General features: G+C 32.8%; 1 protein-coding gene across 5 annotated transcripts in view; it reads left to right on the forward strand.

Moving 5' to 3' along the window:
• The window catches only part of LOC127707408 (G protein-activated inward rectifier potassium channel 3-like), a 78,243-nt gene that overhangs the window by 47,331 nt on the left and 5,416 nt on the right, over window positions 1-25,496 (forward strand). For 4 of the 5 annotated variants that reach the window (XR_007984850.1, XM_052211897.1, XM_052211894.1 and 1 more), the window contains one exon: window positions 23,350-24,898. Coding sequence is in view for 4 of the 5 variants with exons in the window: in XM_052211894.1 (XP_052067854.1) it covers window positions 23,350-24,882 (1,533 nt within the window). In the remaining variant the exon portion in view is untranslated. Of the gene's footprint in view, window positions 1-12,585; window positions 12,743-23,349; window positions 24,899-25,496 lie in introns of those variants that run through there. The other variant, XM_052211896.1, reaches the window with a different exon arrangement.

Here is a 25,496-nt window from a genome sequence, read left to right on the forward strand (position 1 = left end):
AAAATTGTTCAATTGGTCAAGATCTATCAGCTATGAAATTTTCAGACGAATCGAACAACCCATTGTTGGGTTGCTGCCACCGAATTGGTAGTTTTAACAAAATTTTGCAGTTTTTATACGACCGCAAAAATTAAAAATTTTTTGGTCGTATATTGGTATGACGTTGGCGTCGTCGTCGTCGTCGTCGTCGTTGTCGTCGTCCGGCGTCGTCCGAAGACACATTGGTTTTCGCACTCTAACTTTAGTTTAAGTGAATGGATCTCCATGAAATTTCACCATAAGGTTCAATACCACAAAAGGAAGGTTGGGATTGATTTTGGGGGTTATGGTACCAAAGGTTAAGGAATTAGGGGCCAAAAAGGGGCCAAAAATAAGCATTTTTGTAACTTTCAGACAATAACTTGTGTGTAAGTGTATGGATCTCTCTGACATTGTACCACAAGGTTCCATATCACAAAGAGAAGGCTGTAATTGATTTTGGGGGTAATTGCCTCAAAATTTTAGGAATTAGGGGCCAAAAAAGGGGCAAAAAACAAGCATTTTTCTAGTTTCATGACAATAACTTGTGTGTAAGTGTTTGGATATTTCTGAAATTGTACTACAAGGTTCCATATCACAAAGGGAAAGCTGGAATTGAGTTTGGGGGTAATTGCCCGAAACGTTTAGGAATTGGGGGCCAAAAAGGGGCCAAAAATAAGCATTTTTCTAGTTTACAGACAATAACTTGTGTTCAAGTGTATGGATCTCTCTGAAATTGTACTGCAAGGTACCATACCACAAAGGGAAGGCTGGGATTGAGTTTGGGGGTGATGAATCATAAGGGGGTTCAAAAAATTTGGGGGGGGGGATTTTTTTTTTTTTTTTTTTCTTTTTTTCCTTTTTTTTTTTCTTTTAAAATTTTCCATTTTAAGTTGGTTATTTCTGATTTATATTTAAAAGCAAATAATAATGATATGGTAGGAGATACACACCAAACAGGATGTGTAAATTATTATATAATAAGTATTGTGAAATAGCAAGAAATTTTCAATTGCACAGTATTGCACAATAGCAAGAAATCTTCAATTGCACAGTATTGCGCAATAGCAAGAAATCTTCAATTTAACAGTATTGCGCAATAGCAAGAAATATCCAATAGCACAATATTGCGCAATAGCAAGAAATTGTCAATTGTACAGTATTGCGCAATAGCAAGAAATATTCAATTGCACAGTATTGTGCAAAAGAAGATACTTCGTATAAATTGCTTATTTCTTGATCAATTTCAATGGGGTTTTATTCTTGAATTCTTGGGGTTCTTTAATATGCTGAATCTAACCGTGTATTAAGTTTTTGGATTTTGGGCCCCGTTTTTAAATTGGTCCACATTGAGGTCCAAAGGGTCCAAAATTAAACTTTGTTTGATTTCATCAAAAATTGAATTATTGGGGTTCTTTGATATGCCGAATCTAACCGTGTATTTAGATTTTTAATTTTGGGTCCCGTTTTTTAAATTTGTCTACATTAAGGTCTAAAGGGTCCAAAATTAAACTTAGTTTGATTTTAACAAAAATTGAATTCTTAGGGTTCTTTGATATGCTGAATCTAAACATGTGTTTAGATTTTTGATTATGGGCCCAGTTTTCAAGTTGGTCCAAGTTGGGGTCCAAAATTAAACTTTGTTTGATTTCAACAAAAATTGAATATATGGGGTTCTTTGATATGCTGAATCTAAACATGTATTTAGATTTTAGATTTTTGGCCCAGTTTTCAAGTTGGTCCAAATTGGGGTCCAAAATTAAACTTTGTTTGATTTCAACAAAAATTGAATATATGGGGTTCTTTGATATGCTGAATCTTACCATGTATTTAGATTTTTTATTTGTGGGCCCGCTATCAAATTGGTTCATATTGAGGTCAAAAGGGTCCAAAATTAAACTTTGTTTGATTTCATCAAAAATTGAATTATTGGGGTTCTTTGATATGCCAAATCTAACCGTGTATTTAGATTTTTAATTTTGGGTCCTGTTTTTTAAATTGCTCTACATTAAGGTCCAAAGGGTCCAAAATTAAACTTAGTTTGATTTTAACAAAAATTGAATTTTTGGGGTTCTTTGATATGCTGAATCTAAACATGTGTTTAGATTTTTGATTATGGGACCAGTTTTCAAGTTGGTCCAAGTTGGGGTCCAAAATTAAACTTTGTTTGATTTCAACAAAAATTGAATATATGGGGTTCTTTGATATGCTGAATCTAAACATGTATTTAGATTTTAGATTTTTGGCCCAGTTTTCAAGTTGGTCCAAATTGGGGTCCAAAATTAAACTTTGTTTGATTTCAACAAAAATTGAATATATGGGGTTCTTTGATATGCTGAATCTTACCATGTATTTAGATTTTTTATTTGTGGGCCCGCTATCAAATTGGTTCATATTGAGGTCAAAAGGGTCCAAAATTAAACTTTGTTTGATTTCATCAAAAATTGAATTATTGGGTTCTTTGATATGCCAAATCTAACCGTGTATTTAGATTTTTAATTTTGGGTCCTGTTTTTTAAATTGCTCTACATTAAGGTCCAAAGGGTCCAAAATTAAACTTAGTTTGATTTTAACAAAAATTGAATTTTTGGGGTTCTTTGATATGCTGAATCTAAACATGTGTTTAGATTTTTGATTATGGGACCAGTTTTCAAGTTGGTCCAAGTTGGGGTCCAAAATTAAACTTTGTTTGATTTCAACAAAAATTGAATATATGGGGTTCTTTGATATGCTGAATCTAAACATGTATTTAGATTTTAGATTTTTGGCCCAGTTTTCAAGATGGTCCAAATTGGGGTCCAAAATTAAACTTTGTTTGATTTCAACAAAAATTGAATATATGGGGTTCTTTGATATGCTGAATCTTACCATGTATTTAGATTTTTTATTTGTGGGCCCGCTATCAGATTGGTTCATATTGAGGTCAAAAGGGTCCAAAATTAAACTTTGTTTGATTTCATCAAAAATTGAATTATTGGGGTTCTTTGATATGCCAAATCTAACTGTGTTTTTAGATTTTTAATTTAGGGTCCCGTTTTTTAAATTTGTCTACATTAAGGTCCAAAGGGTCCAAAATTAAACTTAGTTTGATTTTAACAAAAATTGAATTCTTCGGGTACTTTGATATGCTGAATCTAACACATGTTTAGATTTTTGATTATGGGACCAGTTTTCAAGTTTGTCCAAGTTGGGGTCCAAAATTAAACTTTGTTTGATTTCAACAAAAATTGAATATATGGGGTTCTTTGATATGCTGAATCTAACCATGTATTTTGATTTTGGACATTGGACCATAATAGGTAAATTAAAAAAATTGAAGTTCTAAGACCACATTCTTTCTGTGTCAGAAACCTATGCTGTGTCAAATATTTAATCACAATCCAAATTCAGAGCTGTATCAAGCTTGAATGTTGTGTCCATACTTGCCCCAACTGTTCAGGGTTCGACCTCTGCGGTCGTATCAAGCTGCGCCCAGCGAAGCATTTTATTTGTTATTATTTTGAATATTATTATAGATATATATAAACTGTAAGCAGCAATAATGTTCAGCAAAGTAAGATCTACAAAAAAGTTAGTATGACAAAAATTGTCAATTGACCCCTTAAGGAGTTATTGCCCTTTAAAGACAATTTTACACAATTTGTTCATCAAGTTTGCTAACATTTAAAAATCTTCTCCTCTGAAATACAGGTGAGCGATTCAGGCTCTTGAGAGCCTCTTGTCATGGTTCATTGCTTATGTTAAGTTTTTGTGTTTTGGTCTGTTTTTCTTAAACTTTAAGCAATAGGTCAACAATAATTTGTTTCTTAGATACTATAAGCAATAGGTGAACTATATTTGATGCATGGAATGATTTAAAGGTGTACATGTCTGTCTGGCAGGGTTCATCTGACCTTGACTTCAGTTTCATGGTTCATTGGTCAATATAGAATTTCCATGGTTTGGTCTGTTTCTTTTATACTAAAAGCAATAGGTCATCTATATTCTGTGTACGGCATGATTGTATGAAAGGTGTACATGTATTTTGGGCTTGGTTTATCTGACCTTGACCTCATTTTTTTGGATCATAAATGTTAATGTTATGCTTGTATTAAAACTTTATATGTAGGACTATCAACATAAAATCAATAGTCAGTATAGTAGGCAAGACATTTCAGCATGTGTACTCTTGTTTTTAGTTAACAAGTAGATACAGTCTGCAGTTAAAGTTTGTTACACACCAATTACTTTATCAAACCTTCATAGAGTTTTTTGAAACTTTGGTAGAAGCTTTTTAATGATTAAGAGATAATGTCTGAAGCAAACCTTTGAAAATATATTTTTTTCATTTTTAGTATTTTTCTGATAGATTGATTTAGTTTTTTTACAGTTAACAATTACAGACAGTCTGGGATTAAACTTTTTTGACATGATACATTTGTAAACCTTCAAGGATTGTTATGAAACGGACAGAAGCTAATCTTCTAGACCATGAAATAGCATCTAAAGATAAAAGGTTTGAATTTTTTTATACGACCGTAAATTTGCGTTCGTACAATGCTATCATGTCGTCGTACGAATGCACAATTGGTTTCCGGACAATAACTTTAGTTTAAGTGAATGGACCTCTATGAAATTTTACCAGAAGGTTCAATACTTGTACTACAAGGTTCCATACCACAAAGGGAAGACTGGGATTGAGTTTGGGGGTAATTGCCCCAGACGTATAGAAATTAGGGGCAAAAAAGGGGCCAAAAACAAGCATTTTTCTAGTTTCCAGACAATAACTTGTGTTAAAGTTTATGGAACTCTCTGAAAGTGTACAGTTTTCCTGAAAAGAAAATAATCTTCAAAATTTCAAAAAAATTGTGGGGGGGGGGGGGGGATTTTTTTCAAATTATTTTTTTTTTGGGGGGGGGTCATAATTTTTTTTTACATTTTTAAATTGATTATTTCTGATTTATATATTAAAGCAACAAATGCTGATATGGCAGGATATACACACCAAACAGGGTGTGTAAATTATTATATATAACAGATTACTAAGTATTGTGCAACAGCACAGTACTGTACAATAGCAAGAAATCTTCAATTGAAAGTAAATACAAATTTTTTAAACAATTTCAATGGGATTAAATTAAGTCTTTAATTTTTGGGGGTTCTAACCGTGTATTACTATTTTGGATATTGGGCCCCATTTTTAAATTGGTCTACATTGAGGTCAAAAGGGTCCAAAATTAAACTTTGTTTGATTTCATCAAAAACTGAATTATTGCGGCTCTATGATATGCTGAATCTTATTGTGCATTTAGATTTTTTATTTTGAGCCCTGTTTTCAAATAAGTCCATATTAAGGTTTAAAGGGTCCAAAATTGTTTGAATTCAACTAAAATTAAATTTTTGGTGTTTTTTATATGCTGAATCTAACCATGTTGTCAGATTTTGGATATCAGACCATACTAAGTAAATTAAATGTCCCATTTCAAATTTTTAAGATCTTTGACCACATTTATTTTGTGTCAGAAACCTGTATTATGTCAAAAATTTAATCACAATTCGAATTCAGACAGTATCAAGCTTGAATATTGTGTCCAAACTTGCCCCAACTTTTCAGTGTTCGACCTCTGCGGTCGTATCATGCTGCGCTTGTCGAAGCATTTTATTAAAATTCTGTATTTTAATGATAAATTGATTTAATGTTAAGTCAACATTACACTTTTACACTTACAGTAACAGTCGTGGGCAAGACGCAGGGTTTCGTGGAAACCCTTAAGAATTTTTATGCCCCTGCAACTAAAAGTTGGGGGGCATATTGTATTACCCCTGTATGTCTGTCCATACCATTTTGGGTACATAGTTATTCCAGATAACTCCTCCTACAGTTTGAATGCTAGTAAGTTTTCACTTTGCTGGCTGTTTGTACATATATTGAAGGTGTGCATGTGGTCAGGGTTTTGATTTTTATTAATATTTGCTCTTTTTAGAAATGGTTGAACTTTGTCATTTTTTGGAGTATTTACTTGCATAGGAGGTGCATAGCGTTTCCGGATAACTCTTCCTACAGTTTGAATGTTAGGAAGTTTTCACCTTGCTGGCTGTTTGTACATATATTGAAGGTGTGCATGTGGTCAGGGTTTTGATTTTTGTCTCGGCTTGACAGAGTCAAAAAGCGAGACATAGGTATGCTGTTTCTTGCGTTGGAGACGGCAGCGGCGTCAACAATGTATTAGTTTGTGATTAGGTCTAGTTCATGGTGAATCACTAGTGGTAGGTCAAAGATATTTGGTATGCAGTTGTATTAGCATTAGCACATCTCATTACCATGGAGATTATTAGGCCCCGCCCCTTCAGTCCAGGTCTATTGACTTTGAAACTTTGCTTAGTTTACATGTATTAGTTTGTGATTAGGTCAGTTTATGGGGAACCACTAGTGGTAGGTTAATGATATTTGGTATGCAGTTGTATAAGCATTGGCATATCTCATTTCCATGGAGATTATTTGGCCCCGCCCCCTCATTTATGGTCTATTGACTTTGAAACTTTTGCTTAGTTTTCATGTATTAGTTTGTGATTAGGTCAGTTTAAGGGGAACCTTTAGTGGTAGGTCAATGATAATTGGTATGCAGTTGTATAAGCATTAGCACATCTCGTTTCCATGGAGAATATTTGGTCCCTAACCCTTAGTCATGGTCTATTGACTTTGAAACTTTTGCTTAGTTTACATGTATTAGTTTGTGATTAGTTCAGTTTAAGATGAACCACTAATGTTAAGTCAATGATATTCAGTATGCCAATGTATACAAATGTATTGGCATTTGCAAGTTTCATTTCCATGGAGATTATATAACCCCACCCCCTAATTATGGTTCATTGACTTTGAAACTTTTACATAGTTTACAAGTTAATGTTTGTGTTTAGGTTTGTTTAAAGGGAATGTTTTATGAAGTCAATGGTATTTGGTTTGCAGTTGTATTAGCATTGGCACATCTCATTTCCATGGAGATTGTTTAGCCCTGCACCTTCAGTCATGGTTTATTGACTTTGAATATTTGCATAACTTACATGTTAAAGTATTGCTATTTTAATTTCAACATTTGCATTATCAAAATAACAAATAGGCGAGACATATCTCTGTGTTAACAGTTTATTATTAATATTTGCTCTTTTGGGAGATAGTTGAACTTTGTCATTTTTGGAGTATATACTTGCATAAGAGGTGCATAGCATTTCCGGATAACTCCTCCTACAGTGAACCATAGACCTATGTGCTCCCATGCTCAACTTTGTGTATTTTAAAATAACACTTTACATCAGTGAGGGGGCATCATTTGGGGCGATATGCACAATTGATTTTTTATAGGTGGTAATGGTAACGTTTTCTTCTGTAGCTCAGTCCATATCGTAAACTTGGATATGTATGATGGCTCGTTTCGAAGCTGAGACATTTTCACATATGTGGTTAAATTTTCGGGGTATGAAATGTGATTCATTTTTCCGTAAATTAGCATACCCCAAAAATCCTTTCGTGATGCGGCTCCATGTAGTAAAAAATCCCTTTTTTCACACAATAAGTTCTTTGAAAATTTAATACTTTGAATTCATTTAATAACTCCATAGTTTTTCGTATATTGGTATCACGTTGTCGTCGTCGTCATCTGAAGACAGTTGGTTTCCGGACAATAACTTTAGTATAATTAAATAGAAATCTATGAAATTTAAACATAAGGTTTATAACCACAAAAGGAAGGTTGGGATTGATTTTGGGGGTTATGGTCCTAACAGTTTAGGAATTAGGGGCCAAAAAGGGGCTCAAATAAGCATTTTTCTAGTTTCATGACAATAACTTGTGGAACAGTTCATGGATCTCTCTGAAATTATACCACAAGTTTCCATACCACAAAGGGATGGCTAGGATTGGCTTTGGGGGTTATGGCTCAAACCGTGTAGGAATTAGGGGCAAAAAAGTGAGAAAAAACAAGGGTGTCCTGGTTAATGGACAATTAAGTACAAATTACAGTGTAAGGGAGGTAATTCAAACACAACTTTGAATTACCTCCCTTACACTGCTTTTAAATTATGTATAAAGAATTTTTGTATTGTCTTGAGGTGATTAGCTGTCAATTCATTTATAGAAGTTACTATTTTAATGATTTTAAAAATGCTGATTAAGGTAAATTAATTTTAGCTATGATTATGTATGTCATTTTCTATTTTAAGACTTTTATGATGTATTTAAATGGGTTATTATGGTTGCAAACTCCATTGGAAATTTGAATTGAAATTATGACCATGACTGAGGGAAAGATTTTTTTTTTTTGGGAAAAGGGGGGTGGGGGAGACAATTTATTCTCCTCAAGATTATAGAAAATCCTTCAATTTTTTTTTTTTTTTTTTTTAAAGGGGGGGGGGGGGGGGGTCAATGTCAATTTGCAATAGCATAGTGTTTTGCACAAAAGCAAAAAATTGAATATAAATTCAATCATATAACCAATTCTAAGTTCTTTGACTACAGTAATTCTGTGTCAGAAACCTATTATGTGTCAAATATTTAATTACAATCCAAATTCAGACCTGTTCAGGGTTGGACCTCTGCGGTCGTATCCAGCTGTGCTCGGCGAAGCAATTTATTAAGGTTAATGACAAATTTTAAGTTCTAATGATTAGGCCACTTTCTCATTCAATATAGCTGATAGGTGACCTATATTCAGTACAATGTATTATTGTAAGGTGGTTCTCTGAGAGGGTTACCCTGAATTTTACATCGCAGTGAACGTGAGGGCATTCTGATGTATTGTTGCCACAGAGATTTGACTTTCGTTTATGACTGGTAACCGATTGTATAATTATGCGGACATAAACGAGTGCAAAATAACATTCCTTATCGCTTGTTATAAATTCATTTCTTCAATGACTACTCATAAAAATATTTTTTTTAGAACTTAAATTAATAATATGAAAATGTTTTGTCGTTAGAAATAAATATATAAGTAAAAAATCATCAATATCTATGCACACGTACAAAAAAATTGTGTTAACGCATGCGGAAGAATATCTCAAGAACGTTTTGCGGGAAAAATATGAATGCCTACTCAAGTCCAATCTATTAGAAAAATTTAATTATTACAGAAGAGTGTCCACCATGAACTTGCACTGCACTATTATTAGAATAGTAGAATAGAATGATATACAAATGGATGAAAGTTATATTATATACATGTAACTGTTATATACAAATATTGATATAGTATATAACAACAAACCAGAGTATACTGATTTGTATCACTACAATATAATAGTTATTACGGTGAGGTTGAATTCCCTGTCATTTATTCAGCATCCATGCACGAATTTGTCTCAGAAAAAATATATCTTGGTACATTAACCTCACTTTCAGGTATAGAGATGTGATTTTTTTTTCTGAGACAAGTGCTTGTGACCATCCACAAGAACTTGCGGTCATCCGATGTTCAGTACTTCAGTACTTTGATTATGGTTCAGTTTAGGTGATATGGCCAGTTTTCTCAATGTCAACTATATTTGGTGTACAGTAGTAAAAGTATTTATTTATTTCTGACATAGAATCATTTAAAGGTGAAAATGTGTTTCTGACATGGTTTATCTGACCATGACTTTATTTGATGGTTCACTGATCCGTGTTATTAGTTGTCATGACTGTGAGTTTTGTCATTGGATCTTCAATCTATAATTTGTGTCCACGATATTTGTTCCTTACAGAATGAAGGGTTTATTTGTTATGGCATTGTTTATAAAGATAAAGATAAAGATGTTTATTGCAATAAGCACAATTATGCTATAGCACATTTAAATTACAACATTATCATGTGTAAGCAACATGAAATTTATAATAATATAATAATATATAGTTATATAAAACAGAAGGGAACATAATAAACATTATGAACACTTTGTTAATGAAAAAAGACAATATATATATATAACTACGTTTATAACAAAGTTCCCAGGGAATCTTCTGTTAGGTGTGACAAATATACGTTGACAATGTAAGGTGGGATGGAATCACTAATGACCATAAGTATAGACATTTTGGATTCTTCTGATCTGCACTTATAAAAAAAATCTTATAATTGGTATTTGAAGGAAAGAGATAAACTCTAATATATGAAATTACATTCTATGGAGGTCCTTGGTTTCTTTCTTTGATTAACAAATCATCAACTTTATTTCCTGTTTTGTAAAACAGTATTGTTAGCTCAGCAAAAGCCTATAATTGGTATTGGTACAATAGAACAGTGATTGGTGTAGAAATCGATGACATTATATCAAAGTGACCAGACAGTTCTGTTTAATTACAGATAAGACAAATATGTTGGATCATTGTGATTTTATTGATCCATTAACATTTTCACAACTTTTATCATGTTTATACATAGTAATCTGATTGTAGTTGTCCAATATTAGATCATATTATCCAATACAAAGTGCTAAAAATATGAAGATAAAAAAACTATTGTAACATTAGTGGTTTTTGTTATCATTCATACTAGCCTTCAAAGAAAAAAAAAGATTTTTTTTAAAATAAAAAATGTAGATAATTACATATCCTAAGGGCATCTTGTCCAGGTGTCAACTGCATTCAACTGCCTCAGCGGTTTTGTGGAAGCATGCTTGCCTCCAGTGTGTGAGGTCCTTGGTTCCATCGCCAGCCTGGTCAACTTGGTGACTGATTTGAGAATTGGTATTTGCTGCTTCTTTAGTAAGCATGCAGTATTCAGGAGTAAGTGCAAAGACTTGATGGCCACCGTAATTTATGTGAGCAACACAGGCTCTTTAAAAAGTCTATTTCTGTTTTCAATAAATTTCCATAAATGAGTTATTCTTATATATAATGTGACGTATAGCCACAATGCCTGCACAACAATACTGCTTAAAATATATCTATTACATTATTGAGCATAAAAAAATCAAATGGGATCTCCAGCATTTAAAAAAATGTTTTTTTCTGCTTTTAGCTAATTAAGTATGCAAATTGAGCCTATTTTTTTCAGTTGCAATAGATTGTGTACTGCTTTACTAATGTTTTGTGAAAATTTTAAGAAAAAATTATGCTATATTTGCTGTTTATTTGTAATAAAAATTGTTAGACTCTTTAACAAGTAATCAGATGAATCTCTTAGCAATTAAATTTTTTCATTCCCTCACCTTGACAAACCAAATTGATTCTGCTCCTAATTTTATCTGGGTTTCGTCAACTATTGAAAATTAAGAAATTTGTAAATCTAGACTGTAGAAAATTATTCTATAATGGTTATATAAGTACCCCTAATTAATTATAGTTGTATAGTATGGAGTAGCTGTAAAAGTTAAAGGGTTTAAACAGCATCTTATAATTACAAAAGAGAACTGCTATTATAATATCAGTCCTTACTGAGGATTCATTATCATTTGTTAGGTACCAATTTTTGTTTATTCATTTAAAGAGACAAGCCATGAATTAAAATGTTCAACAAAGTATAGAATAGACTTGAATGGAAACTTTGGCAAAACCACCAAATCAAGTATCCTCAAAAATACAAAGTTTCCTCAATCCACAAAAATATAAGAATCCACATCATTCAAGCAATATAACTGGATGACAGTTGACCATGCAGAAATAAAATATCAAGTTTTTGTTGACATACATGTATATGTATCTCAATTATATCTTACTTACAAATTTCATTTGGTTTCAAACACAAAGAAAAATGTTGTTCAAGGAAATCTAATACTTGCTTTTGATAAACAAAAAATCTTTTCTGTATTCTGGACCATCCTTATAGAACATATTGTCTACATCATTTAGAATCATGACAAATGTTCATACTTTCAAATACAAAGTGATTGATCACTTATTAAAATCAACAGTGGCGGATCCAGAACTTTTAATAAGGGGGTGGGCTTCAGTGATTCCCTATATAATCAACCAAATTTTTCCCACAAAAGGGGGCCTAGGTCCCCTAGGTCCCTCCCCTGGATCTGCCTATGATCAATCAGTTAACAACAATTTCTAATACTTTTATTTTTTGTAATATTTTATACAGCTGTACATAAATTATATAAACATTATACTTTTTCTACTTCACAAATGTATGCCATGAGCATGTATACCCCTTTTTTTTTAAATTTCATATTCGAGGTCATCAGGAAAATAAGCTGTATAACTAACTGTGTAACCCTCTTATGTATTGTTGTTGTTGTTATTGATAGGAAGTACAGTATTTGTTAATATGAATAAAGAAGATGTATAAGTATTTAAATTTTGTATAGATTTGAAAGCGTGTTAAAACTGATTGAATACACTTTAATAACTATCATTTTAATCCTTAGTTAACTCTGAAACTTCTATAGTAGTCTCAGGTTAAATAAACTATTTAGTAATGGACTAATTACACCTACTGTTACTTTCTGTTAATTACATATATGAAAAGGGATTAGGATCAGGAAGGGGATAGTTTGGTAAACACATGGTAAGACATGTTTACTCAGATCAATATCAATTCACTACGATTTTATTCAGTTCCTGTTTTTTTTATGTGTATTAAACCAGTTCATGTTTATATTTAAATGATTTTATAATTCATTGTGGAAGGTAATAAAACTCCTTTTATGTGGGTTAAATAAATGTGAAGGACAGGATTTATCAAATTGCAAGTTGTTATTGAGACTTTCATAATGTTTGTCTGTTTAATTTTATTTTCAAAAAGATGAAAATCTGCGATAATGGGTTGTAAGTATATTTTAAGTTGTCTTTTGAAGTTAACCTGTAAATATATAATATGTGTTGATACAGGAAGTTTAAGTTTTCATATGCAAAAATTTGCTTAGAGTTAAACTGCACAATTAGAGCTTAGAAAAATAACACTATACAACTAAATAAGGATATTCATACTTAATCTTATTAAATATGTCAATAAAAATGTATACATGCAGAACACAAGTCAAGTGCATTTGAGGTAATGGAAACATTTTTGGCCGTTGAACAAAGTTTCCAAATATTTAAATGTTCAGTGTAGAGAATCCCCATTGTTTTAAGAAACATTCCAACCCAACTATTTTTATGCAATCTGGTATCAGAATGGATCTGTACATGCTGTGTCTAATTTGTTGAATCCCTCTGTTTACATTTACATTTGATGTTTAAACAATAAAATACTTTGAATTTAAAAGTATGGTTAAACTTTATCAAGTATCGACATCATTTTGTCTGGAGGGTACCTGTTTTGGTAATCAATTCCTTCTTACAGCACCATTCCTAAAAAAGGGTACCTGTTTGGGTAATCAACTCCTTAGATTTTCAACCAAGAGTTTTCAAACTTTCTAAAAGTATGTATGTGCAACTCATTTTGTGAAACATTTGGAAATTTTCCAGATTCCTATACTTAGTAAATTTTCAGCATCATTCTCCGTGAAGGATATCCTTTTTCAATGCATATACTGGAAAAATGAATATGCTCTGCTTTGTTCTTGTCCAACCTGCTGACTGTGATTTTGAAGTCTTTGATTTGACCTGACTGGGAATCACACCACCTATTTATTAGTTGTCTTAGTATTTATGAATTTGAATGTAATACATAATTATTTTTTTTACAAATATTAAATGTTATATTACAGTTTAAGATATTAGTGGGTTAGTTGATTTTAAAGTTTATAATACATGTACCCTTTGAATTGAAGTCATCTGAATAGGAAAATAAAAAAGTTCACTTAAGTGTGACTTTAAAATTTAACTTTTTTGTAAGAAAATGTGTTAACTTATTATGGTACAAATGAGATTTTTAATGATTTCCAAAACTTAATGAGAATTTTATGAATATTTTTGTTCTTCTCGGTATTACATCTGCTGACTTATTTACCATACACCATCTGTCACGAGTTGTACGCCTTACTGTTAGACTATAGATTTTTTTCTTTGTGTGGAACACCTACTCATGGATAATATAAGGTTGACATTTCATTAGGTTTAAATACATATGTTTGCAGAAGAAATCACTAAAAGAAATATCTTTGTCTGTCTGTACAAAACATAATCGTGTGTTGTTGACAATTAGCAACTGAGGTGTCGCTACACCTGATGCGTGGGCAATTTTTGTAAATAAAAATCCATTTTATTGGTTCTAATGTTAATTGCATAGTATCATTACAAAAAAAAAACCCATTCAGGTGAATTTCATGAACAGTTTTTAAAACCCCTGCAAACTAAGTTTTTTTGGGGAATAATTTTGGAATCACCCTGTCCAAACGTCCGTCTGTTTGTCCCTGTGCCTCATCCTAACAATCCTAAACAATTGAACTAATATTGATGAAACTTTACACCTTTGTAGAACACTTTTTTAAATGTGCATTATGGAATATAATACCGGTCCTACATGCTAAAGGAGAGATAATATTGCAATGTGGGATAGTCACTTGTAACAGCAACTCAGGGGATATTGTTTTGCCAGTTCACTTTCAGTTCTAGGATTTTAATTTTCTGGTGCCCTTTTATATCTTCATACTGGTATGGGTCTTTGTTCATTATGGTAACCAGTGGATTTTTCAGTTGTCTCCATGGCAATCATGCCACATCTGTATATCCTACAGTTGTCACCATGGCAATCATGCCACATCTTCTGTATATCCTACAGTTGTCTCCATGGCAATCATGCCACATCTGTATATCCTACAGTTGTCCCCATGGTAATCATGCCACATCTTTATAGCCTACAGTTGTCTCCATGGCAATCGTACCACATCTTCTGTTTATCCTACAGTTGTCTCCATGACAATTATACCACATCTTCTTTATATCCTACAATTGTTTCCATGGCAATCATGCCACATCTTCTGTATATCCTACATTTGTCGCCATGGTAATCATGCCACATCTTCTGTATAGCCTACAGTTGTCTCCATGGCAATCATACCACATCTTCTGTTTATCCTACAGTTGTCTCCATGACAATTATACCACATCTTCTTTATATCCTACAATTGTTTCCATGGCAATCATGCCACATCTTCTTTATATCCTACATTTGTCGCCATGGTAATCATGCCACATCTTCTGTATAGCCTACAGTTGTCTCCATGGCAATCATACCACATCTTCTGTATATCCTACATTTGTCTCCATGGCATTCATGCCACATCTTTTGTATAGCCTACAGTTGTCTCCATGGCAATCATACCACATATTCTGTATATCTTACAATTGTCTCCATGGCACTCATGCTACATCTTCTGTATAGCCTACAGTTGTCTCCATGGCAATAATGCCACATCTTCTGTATATTCTACAGTTGTCTCCATGGTTATCATGCCACATCTTCTGTATATCCTACAGTTGTCTCCATGGCGATCATGCCACATATTCTGTATATCCTACAGTTGTCTCCATGGCAATCATACCACATATTCTGTATATCCTACAGTTGTTTCCATGGCAATCATCCCAGGTCTAGTCTAAATCCTACAGTTGTCTCCATGGCAATCATGCCATATTTTCTGAATAGACTACAGTTGTCTCCATGGCAATCATGCCACGTCTTCTGAATAGACTACAGTTGTCTCCATGGCAATCATGCCAGGTCTAGTGTAAATCGGACAGTTGTCTCCATGGCAATCATGCCACATCTTCTGTAAATCCTTCAGTTGTCTCCATGGCAATCATGCCACATATTATGTATATCCTACAGTTGTCTCCATGGCAATCATCCCAGGTCTAGTGTAAATCCTACACTAGACCTGGGATGATTGCCATGTCTAGTTTAAATCCTACAGTTGTCTCCATGGCAATCATGCCACTTCTTCTGAAAATCCTACAGTTGTCTCCATGGCAATCATGCTAGGTCTAGTGTAAATCAGACAGTTGTCTCCATGGCAATCATGCCACATCTTCTGTAAATCCTTCAGTTGTCTGCATTGACAGTTATGCCATATCTGCATGATTTTATATTGTATTTCTGTCTGAGAAAAATGATTTACAAACAAATTATGACACTGCAGGTCAGATATTATTTTAAATCTACTAGTATAATTTTTATTATGATTGCGTAGCCATTTTATATTGAAAAAAATATTTTGAATTCTTTTTCAAAATAATCTCTATTTATATTGATGTCATCAACATACAATATAGTCATCAGTCCACAATCCTTGTCTATATATTGGTTGACTGATGTTCACAAGTAAATAAAAATACAAGTACTTTTAAGTATCATATTGACAAGATGATGAACAATTTGAACACAAAATTTGAATGCATTAATTAACAGAGACCTTTTCAAGCTTCTCATGACTTCAGAATTACTATTTGTTTTAAAAATATTTTATCTTTGATGTAGGAGTAACAGATTATGAAATTTGATTGAAAATCGCTATTTTTAGTTGCAACCAACTTGTTCTAAGGGTTAAAATGCATATTTACATGTCATTCAGTGCTAATCTCTTGAGTAAAAAGTGAAATTTTCTATTACTATTTGACTCATACCCTTGACCTTTTTTCATAAAACCAAGGAAGTTATGCTTTTAATCAAATGATATTTTTTGTGCCAATGTGGTAAATAAAGATTTAGCCAGTGTAATTCCATTCATCACAGGGCTGATTATATCTTAATTATTGTTAATTGTTGATTTGTACTGAAGAAATTGTGATTATTGAGGGCATAGTGTAAAATCTGAACTGTCCGATCAATTACAGTTTTTGTGTACATGTTTCAGTTGCATCCTATGAAATCTGCCATTGATGGGTCAAATATGATTAACTCAAAAACATATATAACTAAACAAGAGAAAAAAAAGAGTAAACAGTTAGAAAAACAATAAGGTCTTTCCTCACGTAGGGTAAAGACCTTCATTACATGTACTACATACCATGTTGTATTTTGTTTATCACAATATGTACTTTCTTTATGCTTTCCACACTAAAGATTATTATTATTTATAATTCTAATGTTACAGAAAGGTCAATGAACGTCATATCAAATTAATATTCTATGGAAACTCATTTAATGTTGATGACATTGAAAGATGTTTGATGTTTGTTGATTAGAAAAATTGATATTTACCTGGTTTATAATTCTTACCATACCTAATATAATATGGTACACTATTCTTGTTATACTTATTGCTTTATTGATTAATTTGTCTTTTTCCTAAATATAAAATTGAGAATGGAAATGGGGAATGTGTCAAAAAGACATCATACCCGACCAAAGAGCAGAAAACAGCTGAAGGCCACCAATGAGTCTTCAATACAGCGAGAAAATCCTATACCCGGAGGCGGCTTAGCATGGAATATCTGCCAATGGACAATAAGCAAACAACAGTTATACCATTAGCCTGGTTCATAAAGATGAAAGAGACCTTGGTATACTGGTTACCTGGTATACCAATAATTAACTTGGTTTATAAGGATGGAGAGACCTTGGTATACTGGTTACCTGGTATACCAATAATTAACTTGGTTTATAAGGATGGAGAGACCTTGGTATACTGGTTACCTGGTATACCAATAATTAACCTGGTTTATAAGGATGATAGAGACCTTAGTATACTGGTTACCTGGTATACCAATAATTAACCTGGTTTATAAGGATGATAGAGACCTTAGTATACTGGTTACCTGGTATACCAATAATTAACCTGGTTTATAAGAATGGAGAGACCTTGGTATACTGGTTACCTGGTATACCAATAATTAACATGGTTTATAAGGATGAAAGAGACCTTAGTATACTGGTTACCTGGTATACCAATAATTAACCTGGTGTATAAGGATGAAAGAGACCTTAGTATACTGGTTACCTGGTATACCAATAATTAACCTGGTTTATAAGGATGATAGAGACCTTAGTATACTGGTTACCTGGTATACCAATAATTAACCTGGTTTATAAGGATGAAAGAGACCTTAGTATACTGGTTACCTGGTATACCAATAATTAACCTGGTTTATAAGGATGATAGAGACCTTAGTATACTGGTTACCTGGTATACCAATAATTAACCTGGTTTATAAGAATGGAGAGACCTTGGTATACTGGTTACCTGGTATACCAATAATTAACCTGGTGTATAAGGATGAAAGAGACCTTAGTATACTGGTTACCTGGTATACCAATAATTAACCTGGTTTATAAGGATGATAGAGACCTTAGTATACTGGTTACCTGGTATACCATTATAATTAACCTGGTTTATAAGGATGAAAGAGACCTTAGTATACTGGTTACCTGGAATACCAATAATTAACCTGGTTTATAAGGATGATAGAGACCTTAGTATACTAGTTACCTGGTATACCATTATAATTAACCTGGTTTATAAGGATGATCGAGACCTTAGTATACTAGTTACCTGGTATACCATTATAATTAACCTGGTTTATAAGGATGATAGAGACCTTAGTATACTGGTTACCTGGTATACCAATAATTAACTTGGTTTATAAGGATGATAGAGACCTTAGTATACTGATTACCTGGTATACCAATAATTAACCTGGTTTATAAGGGTGAAAGAGACCTTAGTATACTGGTTACCTGGTATACCAATAATTAACTTGGTTTATAAGGATGATAGAGACCTTAGTATACTGGTTACCTGGTATAACAATATAATTAACCTGGTTTATAAGGATGAAAGAGACCTTAGTATACTGGTTACCTGGTATACCAATAATTAACCTGGTTTATAAGGATGGTAGAGACCTTAGTATACTGGTTACCTGGTATACCAATAATTAACCTGGTTTATAAGGATGATAGAGACCTTAGTATACTGGTTACCTGGTATACCAATAATTAACTTGGTTTATAAGGATGAAAGAGACCTTAGTATACTGGTTACCTGGTATACCAATAATTAACTTGGTTTATAAGGGTGAAAGAGACCTTAGTATACTGGTTACCTGGTATACCAATAATTAACCTGGTGTATAAGGATGAAAGAGACCTTAGTATACTGGTTACCTGGTGTACCAATAATTAACTTGGTTTATAAGGATGAAAGAGACCTTAGTATACTGGTTACCTGGTGTACCAATAATTAACCTGGTTTATAAGGATGAAAGAGACCTTAGTATACTGGTTACCTGGTATACCAATAATTAACCTGGTGTATAAGGATGATAGAGACCTTAGTATACTGGTTACCTGGTATACCAATAATTAACTTGGTTTATAAGGATGAAAGAGACCTGAGTATACTGGTTACCTGGTATACCAATAATTAACATGGTTTATAAGGATGAAAGAGACCTTAGTATACTGGTTACCTGGTATACCAATAATTAACCTGGTGTATAAGGATGAAAGAGACCTTAGTATACTGGTTACCTGGTATACCAATAATTAACTTGGTTTATAAGGATGAAAGAGACCTTAGTATACTGGTTACCTGGTATACCAATAATTAACCTGGTGTATAAGGTTGAAAGAGACCTTAGTATACTGGTTACCTGGTATACCAATAATTAACCTGGTTTATAAGGTTGAAAGAGACCTTAGTATACTGGTTACCTGGTATACCAATAATTAACCTGGTTTATAAGGATGATAGAGACCTTAGTATACTGGTTACCTGGTATACCAATAATTAACCTGGTTTATAAGGATGATAGAGACCTTAGTATACTGGTTACCTGGTATACCAATAATTAACCTGGTTTATAAGGATGATAGAGACCTTAGTATACTGGTTACCTGGTATACCAATAATTAACCTGGTGTATAAGGATGAAAGAGACCTTAGTATACTGGTTACCTGGTATACCAATAATTAACCTGGTGTATAAGGATGATAGAGACCTTAGTATACTGGTTACCTGGTATACCAATAATTAACCTGGTTTATAAGGATGATAGAGACCTTTATATTCTGGTGACCTGGTATCCTAATACCTGGTTCACAATATAATTGTCTATAATACATTGGTAAACACATTGTTTGGTTTGTGAGGACAATAGATCATGGTTTCTAATCGTATGCTCCAAAAGGGCAATAACCATTAGTATACTAATACTATTTACTTGCTTCATAAGTGCAATAACCGTTGGTATAGGAATAACTTGCTTCATAAAGGCATATTAACTGTTGGTTAACGAATGACTTGTTTCATAAGGGCAATTACTCTTAGTATACTAATTATCTGCTTCATAAGGGTAATGACTCACCTCAAGTAGACTGAAAATATTCCACCCAACTTTGTTATTAGGAGCTAAGAAAGTAAGAGGACCTCAGGTAGTTTTTTGCCATTCTGTAGGGTTGGTACTAGATGAATTATATGTATTTCAGGGGATTTAGAAATATGCTTTTGATATAAGAAATTCAAATATTACCACCATTTGTTAAAAACTTCCAGAGATCACTGGGGATATAGATAGCAATTAAAATGTGATTTAAACATTATCAGAGTAAAAAAAACTATGGTAGTAATTAAAATGTGATTTAAACATTATCAGAGTAAAAAAACTATGTGTTTCAAAACATGATGATATTTGTTATCAGAGTTAAATAGTGTCTGTTTTTCATGTTATCATTATCGACCACCATGTTTAACCTTGCTCATCCTCTCATTGTCATGGGATTGGTTTTTTCTTCAAAAATGATAATGACTTTTTAGCTGAATAATTGTAATTGTTTTGAAATTAGAAACCCCCAAGAAAAGAATGGAAAAAAAGAGGGAATCTTACTATAATCTCTATCAAATAACCTTAACAGTAAAAGAGGCTGTTATTCTATGCATAAATACATCTGATTTTATGCTTACCATTACTCTACCAGAAATAATGGAATAGTTTAATTGTTAATCTCTATGTCATATTTTCCTCAATTTTTATGTAAAAAATCTCCCTGTGTAAAATTTTTTCCCTAATTTTATTAATCTTCATAAAGTCAATGAATCTGTCAGGAACATTCAGTTTATGTTCTTTATAGGCTTTCGTGACTATAAATGTTGTTATTAACATTAACTGTTAAATAGCCATATTGATATAAAATATATATATATAAAAAAAAAACATGTTTGATAAACTCAGAAGGCATTGACCCCCCTCATTAATGGACTTCCAAAAGAAGTGCTATCTTGAACCTATGGAAATGTAATATTTCTTTGGTTAACCAGAATCCATTTGAAACAATAGAATATTAATGTCATATTGCCAAAGGTATACTTCAGATTAACAGAAAACTGTCATGTCTTCTGATCTAGATACAGATATTGAAATTTAAATTCACATTCATTCTTAGTCATTTGGAGAAACTGTGTGCTCAATTTTTAAAGTACCAGTATTTAAAAATCTTTGCAAAAAGCTTTAATTTGTATTGCAGAATGTTTTACCATTATACAACAAGGACTAAATTATTATTCATTGGCATAAAATTGTCATTTAAAATTAAATAGCAAGAAACTTTATAGCTATGAAGTCTAAATCTGAAACCAAAATTAAAAGTTCCTTTGGCCTACAAATGTTGAGGTAATTCATTCTGGTTAAGTTCTGCAGTGATTAACAGATCTAAGGAATTGTGGGTAGAATTCATAGATGAATGATATTATGTCAATGGTCAAGGGACTTTATCTTGGATAGGGATGCACGTCCATCTTGATATACATTTCATATGAGAGATGCTTTTAGGCTTGAATTGAACTATAAGTAATAAGGACTTTTTCAGTGATATATCTCTCAACAGCATAATATAGACAAAAGTCTGATTCTCAATCATGAACAATATTTGGGATTTGTATTTGTTATGAAGAGTTTTTTTGTACCACAGAAATTATACTTGAAAGGCCCACAAAATTTGTATATGAATTCATTAACAGAAGTACACCTGCTTCTGAAATATTTCATTATACCTTGACCCTAGTTTAACACATTGATTGACTTTTCTGACTTTTATGCCCTCGCCGTAGGTGATGGGGGCATTAAGTGTTACCCTTGACCATTTGTCCTTCCGTTCATCCGGTCCGGGAACACAGTTATCATCCTTTGATTTTCGTTGTCCACGAATATAGTCCCTAGTGTGGACAGTATGTTACTTGCAATTTTTTTTATACCCTTTCCAAATTTATTTCTTCATGTTTTATGCCTCAAATAGCAAGTAGGGGGATGAAATTACACTGTAAAAATTTGGGTCATGAATTTTAAAGTAAAGTAGTGATTTGGTCCAGCTAACAAAGGTTAAAAATTAGTATTTCGGAAGCTGTCAAAAGAATTCCAGACCCCCTTAACATAAAATTGTCCATATTTTGAGTTAGAGCTGATGAAGTTTTTTATAATTTTGATATAATTTGTCCCAAAAGTAGTACACCACACTGTTAAAATATTATTGAGAAAGCGCAGGTGGGATTTTTTTAATTTTCATTTATTGTCTAAAAGAAATGCACTATGAAATAACTGTGTTCTCGGGCCATCCATCTGTCCATCCTTCCGTCTTTCCGTCCGTCCCATTCTCGTTTCTGCTCTTACTTAAGTTTTACTCATCCAAATTTTATGAACCTCATTCACAATGCTAAGAACCTCAACAGGCAGACAGAGTTCGATGTTTGGTAGTGAATCATTTACGGTTCTAGAGTTATGCCCCTTTTTTTTAACTTAAAAAATTGCAAAGCTTGAGTTGGGGGCATTCTTGTCCTCATTCACATTCTTCTTTTATTTCATTAAACCTCGACCCCAGTTTAACATTTTGATTGACTTTTTAAACAGTTTAAATTTTGCATGTGGTAGACATGATATTTTAGTGTGTCAGATCATGTTTTTATAATTGTGTTAGTCTGATTCTCAGTGTCCCAATAGTTCATCAATATTGGAATAATTGCACTGACACTGGTTAAGTAAATCCAATTAAGTCCCAGTTAGATATGTATCCCGAGGCTGGTTACTTATAAAGTTGTTATATTCAAATGAAGTATTTCATTCCAATTAATATGAAGCCTTAAACTGTATTTTAGTTTATCCACATAACTGTTGTATCCATTAAATTGCTACTATGATGTACGAGATGCTGTTTTCAAACACCTACAGGCTATTGCGAAATGATTACAAAACAAATATTATACAATCAGCTTGGGTTTTTAAAATAGTTAAGGATCTTCATGCTATCAATAATCAGGAAAAGAACGTTTGTCGTGCAGAGAATTTAAGTGATATACTTTGGAAATTTTCCATAAGTTAATGTGAGTGTCATTGTCATAAGATTGTATAATAATATGTAAATTAGTTAAAAGAATTTTTATGATGTTGTTTTCATACAGCAATTTATATTTGTATATTCAAAATCAATAATTTTGCATGATATTACCTAAGTGAATTTAAATGAATGTCACATTTCAATTAACTTTTTTCTTTTTTTCAGTTTATATGTTCCTTCTCCCACCCTGCTGTAATCCCATTCCACAACCGAAGTGTGTGGATACCTATCAAAGTGGATCAAATTACAAGAAAAGAAGATTTTGGCATAGCTAAGGCTTTGGCCAGCATTCTTAAGTTGATTGAAACAGTGATCATGGATACTCCTTTTGCAGAGGGGCCACCCAATGGGCGGCTACCATCTACTTCAGATGATGCAGATATGATGGAAAATGAAAATATGGAGACAAAAATAGGCTCTCAGGAATCATTTACAGAGTTTATGGCTCAGAGCTTGCCACATAAAACAGGCCCAGTGATTCATAGACGGGCAGATCGTCATTATTCTAAACGAATGCGTCGAAGACTTGTTTACAAAAATGGTGAAGTGAATATTACACAAACAAATATAAGAAAACGTAGACGAAGATATTTAGCTGATATTTTCACAACATTAGTTGACATTAAGTGGAGATATAACTTGCTGTTGTTTGCATTAGCTTTCATACTTAGTTGGTTAATGTTTGCAGTGATATGGTGGCTTATAAGCTTTTCACATGGGGATTTAGAAAACAGTAGCAATAAAAACTGGAAACCTTGTGTGAAGGAAATGTATTCATTTACGTCTGCATTACTGTTTTCTATAGAAACACAACATACCATTGGATATGGTGCTCGTCACACAACAGAAGAATGTCCAGAAGCCATTACAGTCATGATGATTCAATCATGTTTCGGTGTTATTTGTCAGGCAATGATGACGGGAATTGTTTTCGCTAAACTTTCACGGCCTAAAAAACGTGCTGAAACATTAATGTTTAGCAAAAATGCTTGTATATGCAAACAAGATGGAGATCTTTGTTTGTTGATACGTGTTGGCGATATGAGAAAATCTCATTTAGTTGAAGCTCATGTCAGGGCAGTTGTGATAAAAAGAAAAATAACTAAAGAAGGTGAAGTTTTACCTCTCTACCAGTTTGATGTTGATTTAGGATTTGATCAGGGACGGGACAGACTTTTTCTAGTATGGCCTGTTATTCTGGTCCATAAAATCAATGAAGAAAGTCCTTTTTGGGAGATGGCTCCAGAGGATTTACATAGAGAACAGTTTGAGCTTATTGTAATACTCGAGGGTATTGTGGAATCCACTGGAATGACAACACAAGCAAGGAGTTCTTATCTCCCTGGAGAAATTTTATGGGGACATAGATTCGAAAGATTGGTAACCTTTCAAAAAGAGAATGGTCAATATCAAATAGACTTTTCAAGATTTCACAATACCTTGCCAATGGAAACTCCACAGTATAGTGCAAAGGAATTATCAGAAATGAGTGATAGAGGGCATCAAAATCTGGCCATAGATGATGATGAGGAGGTGACCTCTGTGGGATCGACAAAACATGATAAGTTTCCAAGTCCCTATGTGATAAAAAGACATGGTTATGCACAAACTGACTTTGATTATGATGAAGATGATTTGATTTCACAAGAAAGTTCTGTTCAAAGTAGACAAACCAATGAATCAGAAACATTATTATGAAACCATTATACATTAGGTAAGTTAGACTAAGTATTAAAGTCGAATGGTCTGATTAGTTAGTCAACAAATACCAGGGCAACTTATTGCACCTATAACCATTCAGAAATTGTTCTACTGGAAAAATTTTCCAAAGTGGCAAAAAAGATTACATTTTCTCATATCTTCCTGCAGTCTGTTACATTGTGAACTAGCACATTAAAAATGGAGCTCAGGGTGTTGGTCTAGTACAAAGCAGCGTTCATATTCATATCGCATTAAAATTTACAAGATTTACATAAAATTTGTCACTGGATCCAACATCATCATCTATTTTCATAAGCATAATATTATATCTCAGTTGGATAATCCGAGAGAATAATCCATTAACAAGAGGAAAGTCTACTTGATTAAATTGTTTTCTTTGCAAACCTGAAAGTGAGTTCATACTTTTTTTAGTAAATAATCATGCTCATGGAGAGTTGTCTCATTGGCACTCATACCACATCTTTTTATTTATATTTATAAAGAAATGCAAATGTTTGCTACTCACTTGCTCACAGAGGATGCTTGAAAATTCAAAATAACATGAAATTTGTATCTAACATGATTTTCAATTAATCATTTATCTTGTAACA

This window comes from Mytilus californianus, unplaced genomic scaffold (assembly GCF_021869535.1).
Source record: "Mytilus californianus isolate M0D057914Y unplaced genomic scaffold, xbMytCali1.0.p SCAF_7, whole genome shotgun sequence".
NCBI classification, from domain to species: domain Eukaryota; kingdom Metazoa; phylum Mollusca; class Bivalvia; order Mytilida; family Mytilidae; genus Mytilus; species Mytilus californianus.